At 37.8% G+C, this 19014-nt stretch overlaps 1 protein-coding gene across 4 annotated transcripts; it reads right to left on the reverse strand.

Moving 5' to 3' along the window:
• Positions 1 to 158: 158 nt before the first annotated feature.
• LOC141438561 (uncharacterized) lies at positions 159 to 18593 on the reverse strand. 4 transcript variants are annotated; one of them, XM_074102430.1, is made up of 12 exons: positions 15775 to 15908; positions 15221 to 15535; positions 13915 to 13951; positions 13508 to 13620; positions 11704 to 11912; positions 9594 to 9764; positions 7955 to 8044; positions 6900 to 6954; positions 5136 to 5247; positions 3719 to 3828; positions 1834 to 1897; positions 159 to 1064 (listed from the first exon to the last, which is right to left on the reverse strand). In XM_074102430.1, exons 2-12 carry the CDS (start codon positions 15322 to 15324, stop codon positions 165 to 167), a joined length of 1965 nt encoding a protein of 654 aa, XP_073958531.1. In that variant the 5' UTR covers positions 15325 to 15535; positions 15775 to 15908; the 3' UTR covers positions 159 to 164. The 4 variants fall into 4 exon arrangements, with proteins under 4 accessions (XP_073958531.1, XP_073958530.1, XP_073958532.1 ...); XM_074102429.1 differs by lacking the exons at positions 15221 to 15535; positions 15775 to 15908 and adding an exon at positions 18444 to 18593; XM_074102431.1 differs by lacking the exon at positions 15775 to 15908 and having other exon boundaries at positions 15217 to 15326.
• Positions 18594 to 19014: the final 421 nt, after the last annotated feature.

The following is a 19014-nucleotide window of genomic DNA, read 5'->3' on the forward strand; positions in this document are numbered from 1 at the left end:
AGTCGCGGTCGACCGGTTGGCCACCCCTGTTATATGGTTTTAGCGGAGACACAAGTTACAGTTGTTAAGTTCATATGGAACGCCTAAATAAATCAACGAGGGATTCTGTGATATCTCGCCTGTCAAAAACCACTCAATAAAAATAAATCAAACAATAATTAAATTTAAACGCGTTTATTTCGTTTACTTCTTCTCTTTGTACATTTACTATCATCTTTAACTGTAACTACTTGTTCATGTCCAGTGTTTAAAGCGACCTTTATTGGCCCCGAAGCTAAAGGATCGTCTTCATTGAAATCTTCCTGCTGTATAATATAGTCGAAAGGCTGTTCATCTAAAGTTTCATGTAAACATCCGGTATATCCGCCCAGTTCATTTTCACCTAATTCTACATCTAGGCCATATTGATCGTCAACTTCTAATTTTATACTATCTCTGTTGATTTCCACTTCAGCCTCTATCTGAGCTTTTGCTTGCTGAACACTTTCAGAAGACAAAGCTTCTTCAAGTACTAAATTTTGCTTCTCTTTTAGTTTGTTCATATTGACTATTTTTTCAGCCTTTTCAGGCAAAACTACGTTTTCAACAGGCGTTTCATCAGCCGTATCTGACTTGCTGCATTTAACTATTAGTTTATCTGGCATTTTAGATGTGGTTGGCTTGGCTTCTTGGTCACTCATTTTGCGTCGTTTGGGTGGCATTTTAGATGTGGTTGGCTTGGCTTCTTGGTCACTCAGTTTGCGTCGTTTGGGTGGCATTTTAGATGTGGTTGGCTTGGCGTCTTGGTCACTCATTTTGCGTCGTTTGGGTGGCATTTTAGATGTGGTTGGCTTGGCTTCTTGGTCACTCATTTTGCGTCGTTTGGGTGGCATTTTAGATGTGGTTGGCTTGGCTTCTTGGTCCCTCAGTTTGCGAGGTTTGAGCGCTACTATCTCTTCTTGTCTAGAAGTTAGATCATCCTCTAGATTTGAATCTAAATGAGTGCTAGCTGGAGGTGGATTGTCGATGTCTGGACGTTCGGGATCACTCTCATTTTCAGATCCAGAGTCTGCAGTTTCATCGTCCTGTGGGATACAATAAAATTATTAAATGGGATACAGATAAAGGCATGACCTTCTGATTATAGATATGTAAATAAGGAAAGACCTTGTCTTTGTGTTTAGTACTTTGCGTAGGGGACACATTAGAGATTTTAGGAGCGCCCGGCGCCCCGAGCTTTATGCGCAATTATTGCATTTTAATCCCGTGCTGTATCACATACACACACAAACCTCACGCCTGTATTCCCAAATGGGTTATGCAGAGCACACGAAACGTTACCGCTTTGGAGCCACTTTTAGCAATTTTAGGTTTTAAGTTTGACAAAAACGGTACAATAGTGACAGTTTGCTGTATCATTACTTACTAGTAACGCTTGTTATAAAACTCATTTGTAAAATATTTGGGGATTTAGATAATCATACATACGTAAGTTTATAGGATTAAAATTTGCCAAAAATACATTTTTGTTGCAGTTTTAAGCTCCTTCTATAATTGGTCATCTAATAAGCATATCCAATCTAATACCTTTAAACGAGCAATTCTTGTGTATATTTATAGCAGAGGATCGTGGGTTTAAACCCTGGCTCACACCAGAGTTTTTCGCTTTACGGTAAAGGCAAACATCGTTAGAAAACCTGCACAAACCTACAAGCAACTCAATGGTGTGTGTTAAGTTCCCAATCCGCACCGGGCCCGCGTGGGAACTACGGTCCAAGGCCTGTGTGCTCAGCATTGGGACGTAAATAGGCTGGGATGATGATGATGAGATGAATTATGGATAAACAGGCATACCGATTGATATTGCTCCGTCGATCCAACGTCCGGCGGCGTAGGCGGCTGCAAGGGATCTGGTGTACTAAACAAATAGGTATATTATAGTAGCATACTAAAAAAACAGGTATATTACGGTTTTAATAGGGACAAAATATAATTTATTTACACATATTCTATAAACTATACATAGAAAGATACATTAGAAAGTAATAACAAATAAAAATGGAAGACTAATAAATTGATTAACTAAGAAAAAAAAAATGGTCAAGTCAGTCTGTCAGTCGGAGTGTGGTAGGGCAGCACCATCATCAAAGCCAAACAGCTTCGCTGCTGGCTTCCATTTGTGACGGGTGCCTCGAATGCACATGCTAGTCGCTCTAATTATGGAAGTTATTATACGAGCTCTCAGCCAGCCCAAGACGCAAGACAAAGATCGGTCCCAGCGAGATGAAAGTGCTTCCCCGAGGTGTTTCACAAAGGTGGCCATTTGTGGTGCAAAGACTCCATCCACGGAGGTGACAAGGGGTGTAAAAGTGGCATGACGCAGCTCACAGGCATTGGCATATTTGTTTTGCTTTTCAGATTCGGCAGATTTTAAGACAGAAGCAACAGGGCGTGAGATGTAAGAAGGAGCGTCGGTGTCTACGACACGGATATCGAATAACGCCTCCCTCTGGGCAACCCACACGCCGCGGCAAGCTAAATCGCCTCGTAGGCCATTATCACCTTCAGTGATAATTGGTTCTTTGACTACATTTCCCCATGCTTGTTGACATAATTCACAAAAGAGATCTCTTATTTCGTTATGACGTCTCGTAATTAGACCGCCAGTTTTGCAACAGAGGGCGTGATCAATATTGAAATCGATATTGCCGCATCCATCACAGGATTTTGGCATAGAGATTGGTGGTCGGTGGTAGCGTATTGAAAGGGCATCACAAAATTCATATGGAGAAAGGTCAAAATGATCTTTTCTTTTCTTTATTACGGTTTTAAAAGAAAAACAAATTCATGCATCGTCAGATGATACCGTATCAGCATGGGCGTAGCCAGCCATGGGCTCAGGGTGCGGCAGCAGTCTAAAATAATATGTACCCGTAACTAGCAAGCTTGTAGTTAGTACATAGATAATTTAATTTTTTAGGTTTGGTTAGGTACCTTACAGTTACAGGTCAGAGCCAGGGTGGGGCAAGCGCCCCACCCTGCCTCACCGTGCCTACGCCCATGCGTATCAGTCAGCCTGAGTGGCAACTATGGCCCAAGCCTTCTCATCTTTAGAGGAGGCCTATGCCCAGAAGTGGGACGTGTTTAGGATGGGATGATGATGAGGTACTAATTAATGTGGTACAGTCAAGTGCAAAAACAAGTATCTATTCGAACCACTCCAAATATGTACGTCTTACTAATGTTCGTAATAAAATAACATGCCAAGTTAATGTAAAAATAAGTCGGAACCTCGAAGATCACTTTATAAATTTACATGTAAAAGTCTCGTAAGAGTAGGCTGCTAAAGTTACTACGAACTTATTGCGTCGGACTTATTCTTGAAACTTTGAATAAGTTCATATTTTTACACTTGACTGTACATACGGTCACGAGCGTAAGTTTCGTCAAAAAAACTTTGAATTGTCGTACAAAATGACAGATATTCTATCTTAAGTGGGTCCCAAATTAACGATCATGACTGTACTTTGGAGGCCATTAATTAATTACGTAAGGACGATTTAGGCAATATTGATACCGCCCTACCCCCTTTAAGGGCACGTACGATCACACAGTATTACACACTTCCCCCCTACCGCTCAAAAATAGCATGGTGTAGAGTAGAGATTTTGAAAACCCCTTTTCTCCCCCTGAGGGCCCCACTGTAGTACATAAATGGCCCCTTATATAGTAAACTCACCATTTTGATGGTATTATTATTTTCTCGACCGGTCGGTCTCTGGGTCGGTCATCCGGGGGGCGCTTCTTCAATATATTCCGTAATTCCTTCACCAACTCTTCCACTTCTTCCTGAAATAAGGTAGGAAAATTCTATAACGATGTGGACCGTTGGTCGGTGGGGTTTTGCATTGACACAATGTGTCGCATAGACATAGCTAACTTGCGTGTGAAGTCGCGGACTAGCATAATTTTAACAGAAAAAAAAAACATACTTCAAAGAACAGTGTTCCTATGATAATTAGGTACATCATTTGTATTTTATTTAACTTCATAATTACTTTAAATATATATATTTATATATATATTTTATTTTTTTTTCATTTAGGTTTTTTTGTGTTATTTATTATTATTTAATTAATTTTGACATAATTGAGAACATTTATAATAACAAATAGGTCTTAATATGACATGTTAATTGTTTTTATTGTATTTTATTAATTTTGACATTTTATAATTTAATTTTGTTTGATTTTGTAAGAATAAATATATTTTATGACGTAATAAAAAATAAAACAAATTACGTAATAATAATAAAAACAATTATATTTTTTCTCCAGCTTTTGAACTTCTTCGTACTAAAATAAGTATTATCAATTTATCATTTACCTGCACACTGTACCAGTGACAATGTCATTGCATGTAATAATTCAAAAACGACACATGTGCTCAATCGTATTCTGATCTTGATTTGATAATATTTATGAACATCAGAATCTATTGGATTTGATTTTTCCTTTTTACCGCGCATTCAGACATTGGCCGATCTCAATAGACAGTCAAAGTGTGTCGTCACAAGTCTATCAGGGTTGTGGGCATGCCCATCGTGCCCACACCGGCGGATCCGCCCTTGAACTAGTTCACAGATATACAGGGTGTAACATACAGATCGGTCAGTATGCGAAAGTCCGAAAGTTTAAGACATACGATGATCTGTTCTTAGGAACCATGTCATCGATTTTAGTAACAAGAAAAACTGAATTCAAACATAATAAAAAAACTTGTACTTAGCTCGGGAATCGAACCCGAACGATTTGAAAAATAAAACCTTAAAGAATATGAAATACAATGCATTTTATTCATTCTTGATATCGTGTTTCATAGTACAATTTATTGTTTATGAGTGACCTAGGTGCACTATAGGTACTATCGATATCCAAATAGAAATAATGTCTGTTTAATGTCAGTTTTATTTTTTAAAAAACAACCGGGTTCGATTCCCGTTCTAAGTACAAGATTTTTTTAAATCTATAAATGCAGTTTTTCTTGTTACTAAAATCGATGACATGGTTCCTAAGAACAGATTTTCGTATGTCTTACAGTTTCAGACTTTCCCATGCTGACCGTTCTGAATGTTACACCCTGTATACCGGACTTACCTCGGGGCGAGGCCTCGGCACCCTCAGCACGTAATGCGCGGCGTGCGCGCCGGCCGCCTCGCACGCCGCGCACAGGTCCACGTCGTCGCACTGCACGCAAGTGTACCTGTACCTGCAACGTTACAGTGTAAGGCCCCTGTTATAATACACCTGCTCGTTAGAATAGTAGCACGAGAGCATGCTACTATCGAGCAAATGCTACCTATTAGCATATGTGCAGGGATGTTATGGAGCTCTGTATCCGTAACCGAAACTATCGGATATCCGAATTAAAAAACTATCCGTAACCGTAACCGAATCCGATATAAGAATTTCGGATAGTTTCGGATAGGGGCGGAGTCAAAATGCGACCATGTTGTGACAGGTTTTTGTTTTTGCCCGGCCGAGCCGACAGAACAGGCGCGCGTCTTCTGCATCTATTGTTTATTATTTTTATATTGCTAAGACTGCTAAGTACAATAAAATTAAAGTCAATTCATCTATATTCCTATTAGAAAGCAAACTATTTATTGTACAATGTTGATTTTTTGTAAGTTTTCATTGTATTTTTATTTATTCCTATTTGTATTTTACTTTTACACTTCCTTAAAAATCCAATATTCGTAACCGAAGCCGAAACTATCGGATAATGCGTAATAATTTTTCATCCATAACCGTAACCGAAACCGTTATTATGTTGGACATATATTACTTATTTATATATTCCATCTCTTTCTTTCACATTTCACGAATGACTTCCATCTCTTTCTTACCCTAATTAAAGAAAGAGATGGAATATGTTCGTGACGTAATAAAGATCAAATTTCTTGTTTCAAACGGTTGTTCGGCGTTCAACCTACAGTGTTGTATATCAGCTCCTTGGTCACGACGTGCATCTAGATGGCCATGCCGAAACGTGAAAAAAAAGTGTCATTGACATTGACGTAACTCAATTATATCTCCGACTTCGTGGCTAATCGAAAAATTAAAAAAAAAATATACTTTCCACCCTAGAGATGAAAACGCAATTTTCCACCCGGCTATCTACCCATGAAAATTAAACTTTCCGAACAGGAGAGATGTAAAAATTTATTCAAGAAGTTTGCCAGCTTCTATAGGGTCGATCAACTTTTTCTTGTCACTCGTGGCTATAGTTACGGTTTCCTGAGTCACTCTAATATATCCTCCTGAGTCCTCGCGTACTTTATAAAGGACCAATTAACACGGCCGAATGTACTTTGTAAAGTAAAAATTGTTCATTGAACAAAGAATCCTAAGCATTTTGAAATAATAACCAAAATAACAATGCAGGTCAGCCACGTGTAGGTCTCAAGCACTAAGTTTCTTAAAAAATTTCAAGACTCAGGAGGCCAAACCATAACTTTTTAAGGATTAAAATCTGCCAAACATGCTTTTTGTGGTAGTTTTAGGCCCCTTCTATATTTGGTCATCTAATAAGCATGTCAGTACTTATAGGCTTGTTGTGTTTCGGCGTGGAGAGTAAGACAGCCGGTGAAATTACTGGCACTTGAGGTATCCCATCTTAGGCCTCTAGGTTGGCAAAGCATCTGCAATCCCCTTGGTGCAGTTGTCTATGGGCGGTGGCGATCTCTTACCATCAGGAGACCCACTTGCTCGTTTGCCTTCCAGTCCAATAAAAAAAAGGTAATGTGCGACAACATTTCTTCTATTCAACTGTACTACTTTTGTCCCGTCGCTGACGAGACAGAATAACAACAAGAAATAGTTGATCCGCCCTATAGCAGCTTCAGCAATCAAACTTACCCACTGATAGACGACAAACAAAGGTTGCAGTTGTATCCTTCATGTAACACCGTATCTGGAAAATAACAGAACAATAATTATTTAAATAAATTACAAGAGTCCTTTAAGTTACTGTGATGAGGGATATACAAATATAAAATAAACTAATATTCTACTCCTACTAATAATAATAAATGCGAAAGTTTGTAAGGGCCACGTAATTGCCACTTCCCAAAACGACCACATGTCTGGAAGACCACTTCCCATAAAGACCATTATTCTTATAAAAACCGATTTCCAGATTGTCCACTTCCCAGAAAGGGCATTTCCCAAAACAACCAATTCTCAAGTCGCCCACTTCCTAAATTGACCACATTCCTATAATGGCTGTTTCCCAAAATTATTACATCTCAAAACAACCACAGCTCCGAAACACCCCTTCCCAGAATGACCATTCCTACAAAGACCGGTTCCCAAATTGACCACTTCCCAGAAGAGCCATTTTCGAAAACAACCAATTTTCAAATTGACCACAATCCTACCACCAGCCCTTCGTCTACCGGCCAGCAGCCAAAACGATAAGAACCACGTACGCGGCCACGTTTTATGGCCAAGGCCGACGTAAAAATAATTATTTATGAATAGGGAAAAATGGCCCTTCTGGGAAGTGGTCAATCTGGGAACCGGTCTTTATAGCAGCGGTTCCTAACCTTTTTCAGCCACGGACCCCCAAGGAAATCCAGCATAATGCCAAGGACCTCTGAGTGAAAAAAAGGTGCAATTTTCGGACAATATTATATCTCTAAGTAAGATAGATGCGTATGGGACCGCGGACCCCCAAACATATGCTCGCGGACCCCGGGGTCTACGGACCACAGGTTAGGAAACAATGCTTTATTTATAGGAATGGTCATTATGGGAAGACCACTTCCCATAATGTGGTCGATTGGGAAGTGGCAATTACGTGACGAAAGGTATCCTTCCTTCCCTTCCTCGTTAGTGGTAATACAACTGCATAAGAATACTTTAACCAAAGTAAACTCTTGAAGTAAAGAGTAATACCAGTAAAGACTTACCACAAGGCTCTGGCTTGACATTGACAACTGGCTCTTCATACATAGAAACATCTGCATTATCTTCGAGTTCGAAAATCTCATCAATGGTTTCTGTAAATGAATAAGGATTATTTTTGACGAATGTTACTGGAGACGATATAATTGCAGAAGGGGGCATAAATGATGGGACAACTTCTTTTTCAGTCTGCTGGAAATAAAAGCTGAAGATAGACGAGGCAGAGGAAGTAGAAATAGTAAATAGCACATCCAGGACTTCATCATCATCATATATTTAAGAGCTAGGCTTTTGTCGGTGGACACTAATAGAAGCCTACTTGCAGCTCGGTCAGGAAGAAACTGGTGAAAGTCTACATCTGGAGTATAGCTCTCTACGGCGGCGAAACGTGGACCATGACCCAAAGAGACAGAGAGAGATTGGAAGCGTTCGAAATGTGGTGTTGGAGGAGGATAGAAAAGATCAGCTGGACAGAATAGAAAAGTAATGAAGAAGTTTTAAATATCTTAAAGATCTTTGTTGAAAATAATTGAGAACGGGAGAGGGAAGAGGTTAGGCCATCTCTTACGGCACGATAATTACATTAAGACTATAATAGAAGGAAAGATAGAAGGGAAAAGGAAAAGGGGAAGACCAAGAAGGACATATATGGAGCAAATAAAAGAAAAAATAAATGTTTCATTAGGTATATAAAGAAGTGAAGGAAAGAGCGGAATGTTGAAGAATAACGACACTACTTTGAAAAAATCTCGTATCTAAAATCAATATGTCAACAAAATTGAACCTTGACATAATGTTCATAAAGTTCACTAAAAAAAAATATCTATTTTTAGGTACGAGTTTTTTTTTAAGTAGTGACGATTTAAAATATTTTTCTTATGAAATCATGATAGCCGTTCTGTTCGCGTGTATTACGCGTCCGGAATTACCTACCCACGGTAGAACTCTTAACCCCTAATAAAGCAAGATTATACAGGGTGGAAAGTTGAGATGGAGCAGCAATACTGTGTTAAGAACTTTAGTTAAATTGTTCAGTTTTTAGTTGTGTACATACTGTTTAATTTTCTTTAAGCATAAATTATGCATATTCGTAAAAAAAACATGCGAAAGTTTCACTTTGCAAATTAGTACCGTACTAACTGTATGGAAAACGTTTTCTTTGATTTTTGGGTGTTCTAGTACCCTAACCTTAGTTGGTCTCAAAGAGAGTTTTAATCCTTGATAAAAATGGGACCGATTGGCATTAAAAAAAGTCAAATCTGTCGATTTTCTCGCTGACTGTACATTTTATCAAAAATCTGTGAATGTCGATTGCCATCACTCAAAAAGTTAGTAAAGGTCTCCTAAGAGCATTTTCGCGTAGCAGCAAGGGATCTAGTAGCTGCCCTTGCTGCCCCATGTCAACTTTCCACCCTGTATACCTACCTAATTGCTGGCAATAAACGCATTTTCTTTCTTTTTTCTTTATTCAAGACAATTTTTCGCGCCAATATTTTTCACAATCAATCCAATAAGTATAAAGTATAAGGTTTTGAATACAATATATGTTTACCATGAAACGGGGCTGGCTGGATTAACGGTAGCTCGTCCGGATTAAGGCGACTAAACAAAAAAAAAAAGAATTAAAAAAATGTGAAAACTTACCAAATAATTCGGCAGGATCTTCTCCTTCCAAAAAATTGTGGTCAAGAAGTCTCTTTTCCTCCGTTGATAAATCGTTCTTAGAACTCTTCACTTTCTTCCTTGCCTTTGGGACATCTTGTTTCGGTAAATTGCTGCTTTCTATATTTGTATCTGTTTTCTGGACCACAGCAACTAAATAATAAACAAGGATGCCATTAATTGCAGCCGTTACAGATAGATTTACAAGAGCTGGCACAAATGGATTGAATGAATGAAATTAATTATCTCTTGTGACCTATTTGAATACACTTCACACAAATATGAAAAATTTTATAACAAAAAATTGAATCAACTACAAAAAACCATGAAAATAATTTTCTACCAGTCTGAAGTCGGTCGGTGACTCAGCACGAGCCAGCAGGAGTGGACCTAATGTTATCTATCTCACCTACGCACTTTATATTGGGCTTTAATCACTCCTGCTGGCTCCTGCTGAGGCACCGACCGACTTCAGACTGGTAGAAAACTATTTTCATGGTTTTTTGTAGTCGGTTCAATTTTTTGTAATAATTTTCACAAAAAAAATATTCAAATCAGTTCATAAATGACGGAGTTATGAGGTAACAAACATAAAAAAATATGCGAGCCGAGACCGAAAAAATATTACATTCTCGGCCGAGACAAAGACACAATTTTTATTTTTCTATATTATATTTTTTTTTATCTAAAAAGAACACGCGTAGAGCTCAGACAGCTTAAGAGGAGCTTCAATTCCGTCATTCACAATGGCACTACACTGGAGGCTTGGAACAGAAGCGTGGTGGTATTGTTCTTCAAGAAAGGCGATAAGGCTTTATTGAAGAACTATCGACCAATATTGCCTCTGAGCCAAATATACAAGCTTTGTTCTCGAGGGTGATCACGAATCGTCTGGCGGTAAAGTTCGAAGAGTTTCAGTTCCCGGAGCAGACTGGGTTTCGTAAAGGCTACAGTACCATAGACCACATACCCACAGTGAGGCAGATTATACAGAAATCAGAGGAGTATAATCAGCCCCTGTGTCTTGTTTTTGTGGACTATGAGAAAGTCTTCGACTCTGTTGAAACCTGGGCTGTTCTGGAATGTCTGCAACGCTGCCGTATCGATTGGCAATACATAGAGGTATTGAAATGCTTATATAGGTCCGCAACCATGTCCGGCCAGATCCGGGACTGTCAGACAGAGCTCATCCAGCTGCAAAGAGGAGTCGGGCAAGGGGATTTTATATCCCCGAAACTATTTTCCAATGCGCTGGAGGATATTTTTAAGTTACTGGACTGGAGCGGACATGGCATAACCATCAACGGCACGTACATTTCTCACCTACGTTTTGCCGACGGCAGAGTCGCTGCAGGGATTGACTGTCTTGCTGAATAGCCTCAATGCTGCTTCCCGACGAGTGGGTCTCAGAATGAATTTGGACAAGACCAAGGTTATGTTCAACAGTCATATTCCGAAACCAGGTTATCGTCGGTGGCGCCACACTTGTACATCAGTGAGTATGTATATCTAGATCAGACTATAAAACTCCGACAACTCGGTAGAAACAACTTTGAGAAAGAGGCTAATAGGAATACAATTGGGCTGGGCTGCTTTCGGGAAACTTCAGCATACCTTGTCGTTGCCTAAAAATGAGAGTCTTCAACCAGTTTTCCTACCAGTTTTAGCCTACGGGGCCGAATCGTGGACCTTGACTGCGGCTCAGTGAGCTATAGAGAGAGCAATGTTAGGGGTTTCTTTGAAGGATAAAATCCGAAATCACATTATACGACAAAGAACTAAAGTCACCGACGTTGCTCAAAGAATTAGTTCTCTGAAGTGGCGTTAGGCTGGCCACGACTGTCGCAGGAACGATGAACGGTGGAGCAGACGAGTCCTCGAATGGAGACCACGGACGGGAAAACGTAGTGTAGGACGGACGACCTTAAGAGGGTCGCTGGCAGCGGATGGATGCGAGGGCCTGAAGACAGAGTGTTGTGGCGCGCCATGGAAGAGGCCTATGTCCAGCAGTAGACTGCTGTAGGCTGATGATGATGATGAAAATTAATTGATAAACGGTGAAATAGGGGTAAGTGTATTATTCAATATTCACCTTTCTTTCCATATGTCCGTACTAAGTGCTTTTTCTTCTCCTCATTTAGAAAATCTGTAGGCACTCCTAATTTTAATCCATATCGTTTAGAAGACGTCTTGTCCGGAAAATGCTTGCTGCAGAGCAATTGTTTCTCCTTGTAGACATTCCTCAGCTCTTCGAGAGTCAAGACCTTGTCCGGCCAGCAGAACTCTGCCCAGGTTTTACATCTAGACAATAAATAAATATCAACTGCTGCATATAACATGCCCAGAGCGTAGTGGTTAGAAAACCTCCATGAGCTTAAGGTCCCGGGTTCCGTCTTGGGTTCGGGTTCAGTTGAGGCAAATATTTGCATGAAAAATCCGAACTTATTGATGCAAATTGTCCCATGACACGATAAAGAAATAAATATCACGGGATAAATTTGTGCTATGGGTATTTCCTTTCATAGACATATACAGGGTGTAGTTGTCAAGTGTGCCCAGGCGATTATTCCGTAACTATAACAGATATCAAAAAAACTGTGAACTGATATCGAAAGTTCGTTAGCTAATGAGTAAAATGACATCATTACGTTTTTAAATATAAAAAGAGAGACACACACACACACACACACGCACGCACGCACACGCACACGCACACACACACACACACACACACCACGCCTGTATTCCCAAATGGGGTAGGCAGAGCACACGAAACATTACCGCTTCGGAGCCACTTTTAGCAATTTTAGGTAGGTAGGTAGGTTTTAGGTAGAGGACAGTTAAACGATCTAATAATACCTACCCAAATATTTTATTTTTAAACAAGACCAAGCAAACGTCTTTCACGATATTTCATTCTTCATCACTATTTGTATGTAAATCCAGTAAAATCTAGTCTAACTCATTACGGAGAGATAAAATTTAAATTGCAAACAGCCACCCCAGGAAAAAAAGGGGAGAAATGGGGGGAAAAAAGACCGACCGCCCGCCCGCACGCACGCACACACACACACACACACACACACACACATACAAACCTAACTTCATCACACTACGCTGACGCGTTTCGAACTCAATCACAGTTCATCACCAGAGCAACACAATCGTTAACATGCTAGCAGATGTTAGACTAACAAACCATTGTGGTTTCTTAATTTGTTTGTAGTATAGTATGTATGTAAACTCTTTATTGTACAAAAGAAAAGAAACAAAATACAAAGGAGGACCTTTAAGGGATCTCCACCAGTCAACATTTGAGGGGATGGGAGGAGCCTGGCCTGCTTATTCAATAAATGATAAGAGGTTGTTTGCTAAAGCATTCATCCAAACTGCTAATTAAATCTGCATTTTGTCAAGGTAATTGTGATCAATTTTATAGTACATTGTGTCTTAAGGGAGGTAAATAAGGAATTACGAACGAGAGTCTATTAGAAGCCCGAAGTCGAAGACTGAGGGCTTTAATGAGTCGATGTTCGTAATTCTATAGCGCCCGTGCAACGCACAATGTTTTTAATTACATTTGCGATAAATTGTATATTTGTAAAAGAAAAACTAATATTTAAAAAAAATTGCAGATACCGCTGAATGCGCTCTTGACCCATCCCCCCCCCCAGCATGTGCCCGACGTGCCGCGCGCTGCAGCACACCATGCAGTAACAAACTCATTTACCGACCTTGGGCTTCATGACAAGAAAATAAGCATGGGCAATGACTCATTTACCAACCACTGGTTTCATGACAAGCAAATTAAGGAGGGTTTTATTTGTGGAGTTGCAAGCAAGGTAGCCGCATGTAACAACACTGTTCACGAGCAAGTGTGATGAAAACTATATTACCTGACTGTAGACAAGCCATTTCCTCCAACATTCGGACAGGGAAACCTGTAGAAGGACAGTTCTGGGTTGCTTTCGTTTGTGGTCCCGCATTTCTCACATTTCATGAAGCTTAGCTAAAAAGTAAAATTGAATTTGGTTTTCACCAAAGAAAAATAATCCCAAAAAGTTTTTTTTTAAAACACGGCTAATCCATATAATTATGTATATTCAATGATTATACATAACATTGATATTTTCAATGAATATATAGAATATTATTCATGCAAAAAAGTAGTGATACAAAGCACATTTTAGCACACACATTGGGGCATTGAATTCTAGGAACAGAGCAGTAAGTGCCACTGGTAAAGAAAAAGGCCATATACTTACTACTTAATTTAATACATGTAAATAAGGTATTTAATTACCATTTGACCATTTCTCAGAGCCCAGACATCACTACGGCTGCAACAAGAAAATTATATGTATTAACTTAATCATTAACACATTCATTACCATATTAACCTATACGCTGCACTCATAAAAAGAAATACTTAAGTGAATGTTTGTGATGGTGAATAAAAATTTATATTATTATTATTAGACAGATAGATTAGATTACATAGATTTATTTATAACTTAGTGAAAATTACATTACATTCCATACAAAATGTCAAAATATAAAGAATTCACAAAAAGAGCGTCAAAAATAAAATAAAATAAAAACAATTATCCAAATAAAATAAAAACCAAACTACAAAAAAATATGTCAATAAGTAAAATCATGTCAAAAGAAACAATTATGAAATACACAACATATTCCATGGTTACATGAAAACATGCAATGAATCAAATAATAAAAAATATAGTACATACAGAATGTGAAAAATGACAAAAATTAAAACAAATATTGACAGAAAAATAAAAAATGAAATTTGAACTTAATGGTACAGACAAATTATAAACAGTAGCAGCGCTGGCACGAACAGTTCCTATAGCCGCCATGCAAAATAGGTGCACATAGACATAAGAGTTGCGGAGAGCAGACAGTACCAGCATTTCTCCACTTTGTAGCAAAAATAGCCTATGAACAGAGAACTCAATTTCCATGTTCCTGGCACTGAATATTTCAAGCAGTTTATTTACGGTGGTTAGATTAGGTTCGCCAGAGACCTCTGGAGATGGCGCCACTATTTAATTTTATTTAAGTATTTATTAAGTTGTCTTTGTATTTGTACACCTCAAAATGTGTTTTGCACACTTTCTATATAAGAACTGAACTACCAAAACAAAACATGGTAGCTTTATAAAAATAGTAACAGTGTTCTGCGCAACATTTGATAATGACTGTGAATTGGCTGCGGGTTGTTTTCAAGATCTTAAAGGCCTTTACGTACCAGCTGCGTTCTAATGATTCATTCGTTGATGAGGTTAACTGGAAGAGATCCTTTTGGGGCAAGTTATCGCCTTTGTACCATCAGCCAAAGAAGTGGTCAATCAATTTAAACAAGTTCCTATCAAATGAATATGTCGCTAAAGTTGAACTTTCAAGTTGGCAGACTCCTCTATTGGCATTATTGTTTTATGAGATGCAAACGATTATCAACCACATATTTGGCTGATTGTGCATCGATGTCTCAATATAAAATGCTCTTTTAATGTGTTTTATGTACAATAATAAAGAGTTAAGTATACAAATTATTATGAAGATGATTACAGACATAACTTACGCACCTAACGCCTTCTCCATAGTGTTTTTTTAATTGTGCTTTCACTTTTTTCCTACTCGGTCTCGGTCCCGAGTACGATTTTCTTTTATAAGCTGACTTATATCGCATGCTTAGTAATAAACGGTCTTAACTCAAAAATCGTGAATTTTAGCAAATCGAGTTTAAAGTTTAAGTAATTAGCACTTCTCGTTTCCGTTGAATTATTTGGTAGGATTTAATTTTGTTTACTATGTTTTTTATAATTCCTAACGTTGTATATAATGTCTACTTGCACTTTTTTCTTATAAACCATTTTGTTTTTATATATTTAATAATATTGCTAAGGTTTAAAAAAAACATTGCATTCATATATCACTTTATTACAAAATGTAGCAAAATGTAGCGAAATAATAAAAATAATAAATGATGCAAGTCTTAATACAACACCAAGTACTCAAGGATTATTTTTAATAAAACAAGGCAATCCGAATTACATCACTTCATTTTGCGTTTGATTTTTGTGCTAAAAAGACGTAAATCCAAATATGCTTTTATTTGCTTAAAAGTTATTCAAAATACTCATGTTTTCCTTCTTGCAATAACGATCTATCTTCAAATGGCTCACGAAAGCCAACTTCTTGCTCGCAAGTAAGTCGGAACATGACTGAAGTTAGCTGCTTTAGCACCAAATGAAATTTGCAATTTTGTTAAAAGTATTGAACATTGACAATTTTGCCACTGCCGTTGTAGTAAAAAAATTCTCTGCCAATGACAATTTGCCACTGCCGTTGTACGGTAAAAAAATTCTAGAAAACGAAATATGAGAGGTAATGGTGGATGAACGATGACCTTGTTAAAAGTAAATTTTGTGGTTCGTGACTGACAGACAGCTGACAGTGACAGAGAGATGACAGCTACCACAGATCACAGAAGAGAAAAAAAGCAAGTCAATAGGGAATATTACCGCAATTTTCTGCCGTCAGAGTGCAGCACTAGCACAAAACCGTAAACACTTTTTTGAGTGTCTTAAATGCCATCACAAATAATCATAATAATGAAAATTTAAATTTTTTAGTTATGCCTATACTTATTTATTTTATTTATTTGGGGCATCAACAGCAATACATTTGGGGCTACTACGAAATTAGAAGTTCGTATCATGTCGTCCCTCTCACTCTCGTTATAAATAATATAAGTATAAGCGAGACGGCAAGATACGAAGTTCGAATTTTGCACTTCGTAGTACGTGTACTATTACTTATTCTGTGGTATAGTCCCAGAGCCTTATAGTTAAAATAATTTTATAATGAATGGCACTCTTCACTGTTTACTCTATAGCTCTATGCATCGTGGTTATTATTTACTTATTTTATAAGTATGTGTCTGTCTGTGTTCATTTCCTGTAAGCCACCGCGTGTAGAACATTAAACGTATTCTGTCTCCAAAGTCTTGTTTCATTGCCAGTACCACTCCGTTCTAGATACTATGATGCCGTGAGTTCGTATGGCGCGCCGCCGTGACCGGTCGTAGTTTGCTTTCCCGCTTGCACCCGCGGCGCGGCTACACCACGACACGTCCCGATCGCTCGCTCACTCAGTCGAGTCGAGTCGTGTCTTTCAACGTCTAAGGCTTTAAGCACGTTTCAATAAGGTTAATAAATAGTAATTATTTACAAATATGTATTGTTTACTACAAAAAAATATATTGACAGTATTGTTATTTAGAGACTTTGTACTTCCAATTTTCCTTGAAAATGTCTTGATTTTGTTAAAACTTCTGAAAATTTTGAGGACACCGTTTATTGATGCCGTCTATGCTAAAACAAAATAAATATAAAGCTTTCTTTGGAAGGAAAGATGTGGTTTTCTTAATTTTTTTATTTAATAAAATCGGTCTCGCATTAAAAGTCTAAGACCCAAGGTCACGTCACGGAGCGCCGTCTCCGCCGTTTTTTATAGCCCACCGGCGCGCATATCTACGAGGAGTGATCCAAAACTAATGATAATGAGTATGAATTGCAAAGCACGTGGCCAAAAAGTAAATTTATTTTGCAATGTTGTATCCTAATAACTCTACTAACATGGCCATCTTGTTTAGAAAACACGAATTTCCTTTTGTTCAGCAATTAACATTCTGGGCACCCAACGGACGAAACCAGTTGATCAGTTAAGATTATTTGAATACGTCCATATGAAAGCCCCGTGATCTCAACTACATGCCTGACAGTCATTCTTCTATCTGCCAAAACAAGATTTTGAATTTTTGTGAAATTATCTTCAGTGAGGGCGATAAATGGGCGGCCTTCGCTATATTCATCTGTAGTGGATATTTTACCTAAATAGACTTTTTTTTCAAGCAGGCGTATTTAATTACTGCTCTCATCTATTTTTTTCTATTTTTGCGTAATGATTCCGACCGCGCGTGAATAAATAGCTGCAAATCTCTATTACTTACATGTTATTTTTCATGTTTTTTTTTATATTTTACTAAGGAATGTATACAGCTACTAATGCAACTTGTTTTAATTTTATTCCGGAAATACATATTTTCAATTATCATTACTTTTGGATCACACCTCGTACTCCGTTCGGGCTCCTCCAACCCCTTTAATACATGTGAGGTATTTATATTTTTAACGCGCACGGTTAGTTAGGCACAGCACAAATAGATGGCGCTAGTGTTTTAAATTAACTTATTTTGTACTTTTTATGAGTGGTTATTCAAAGTTAGTTCTTTGATTAGTCTATGGGATATTCTTCTTATGTCATTGATAGTATATCTATATTTACTCGTAATTACATTAAACGCGTAATTTTAATAAGGGTACTTGTTAACTTGTATGTAGTAGTTTTAGTATTACTTATTCTGTGGTATGGGCACCAATATTTATAAACCAAATATAGAAAAAAAAACAAGAAATTTTATAATAATAATTTCATTGCATTTGAAGGTGGTTTATGTTTTACTTACCCAGAACTCGGATCGTTGTCTGTATTGTTTTTCTTGTACCATACTTCATTAGTACGGCTACAACAAGCAAATTATAAGAAAGGTTCTTTGATTAAGGAAATGTTATGTTTTGGAAGGCATGCCGCAATCTGCAATAGTGTTTGTGATGTGCAGGTACCTACCTACAGTACAACACAACACAACGTAAATATCTCTAAATATGACTATAACATTTATCACGAAGAAGATGGTTGGAATTGTATTGTAGTACCTACTAAACTTCCACGTTCCACGCATACCTTTTGTTTTCTCCGTGATACCGTCTCATTTGTCCTTGAATTCGCTTTCTATTTTTCCTCGGACCAGAGTAGTGGTGATTTATATAATCTTTTCGCGAAGTACGTGGCTCCATAGTTTCCGTAATAGTTCTCAGATACCACAACAAACACAAATTGGGAATTAAAGTAAATTAAAAAATTAAATTGTTTTTTTTTTGTTTATACGGCATTTGCTGCGAGGCACTTTGCCAATGTCACGTCAGATTGCGTGATTTTGACTATCTCTTTTGTGGAGCGATTGAAATAACCCAGGAAAGGGACACTGGCAATTAGTTTACAACTTTTACAATTATTTACATTTCATTTATACACATACCTATATGCAATAGTTTTAATTTATAATGTGAAGCATTGATATCGATATCGATATCTTGATATCGTTTTTGTCAATATATTCAGCCAAAAGGTAAATAACATTTTCTTCAAAGTTAACTAAAAGGGTACGGACGTTAGTTGGAAATTGGGAATTATTGTAAAAAAAAAACAATTTGACTTGACAGTTGAGATTTTTTTACTATTATCCCACAGGGAA

Source organism: Choristoneura fumiferana, chromosome 19 (genome assembly GCF_025370935.1).
Source record: "Choristoneura fumiferana chromosome 19, NRCan_CFum_1, whole genome shotgun sequence".
In the NCBI taxonomy this organism is placed as follows: domain Eukaryota; kingdom Metazoa; phylum Arthropoda; class Insecta; order Lepidoptera; family Tortricidae; genus Choristoneura; species Choristoneura fumiferana.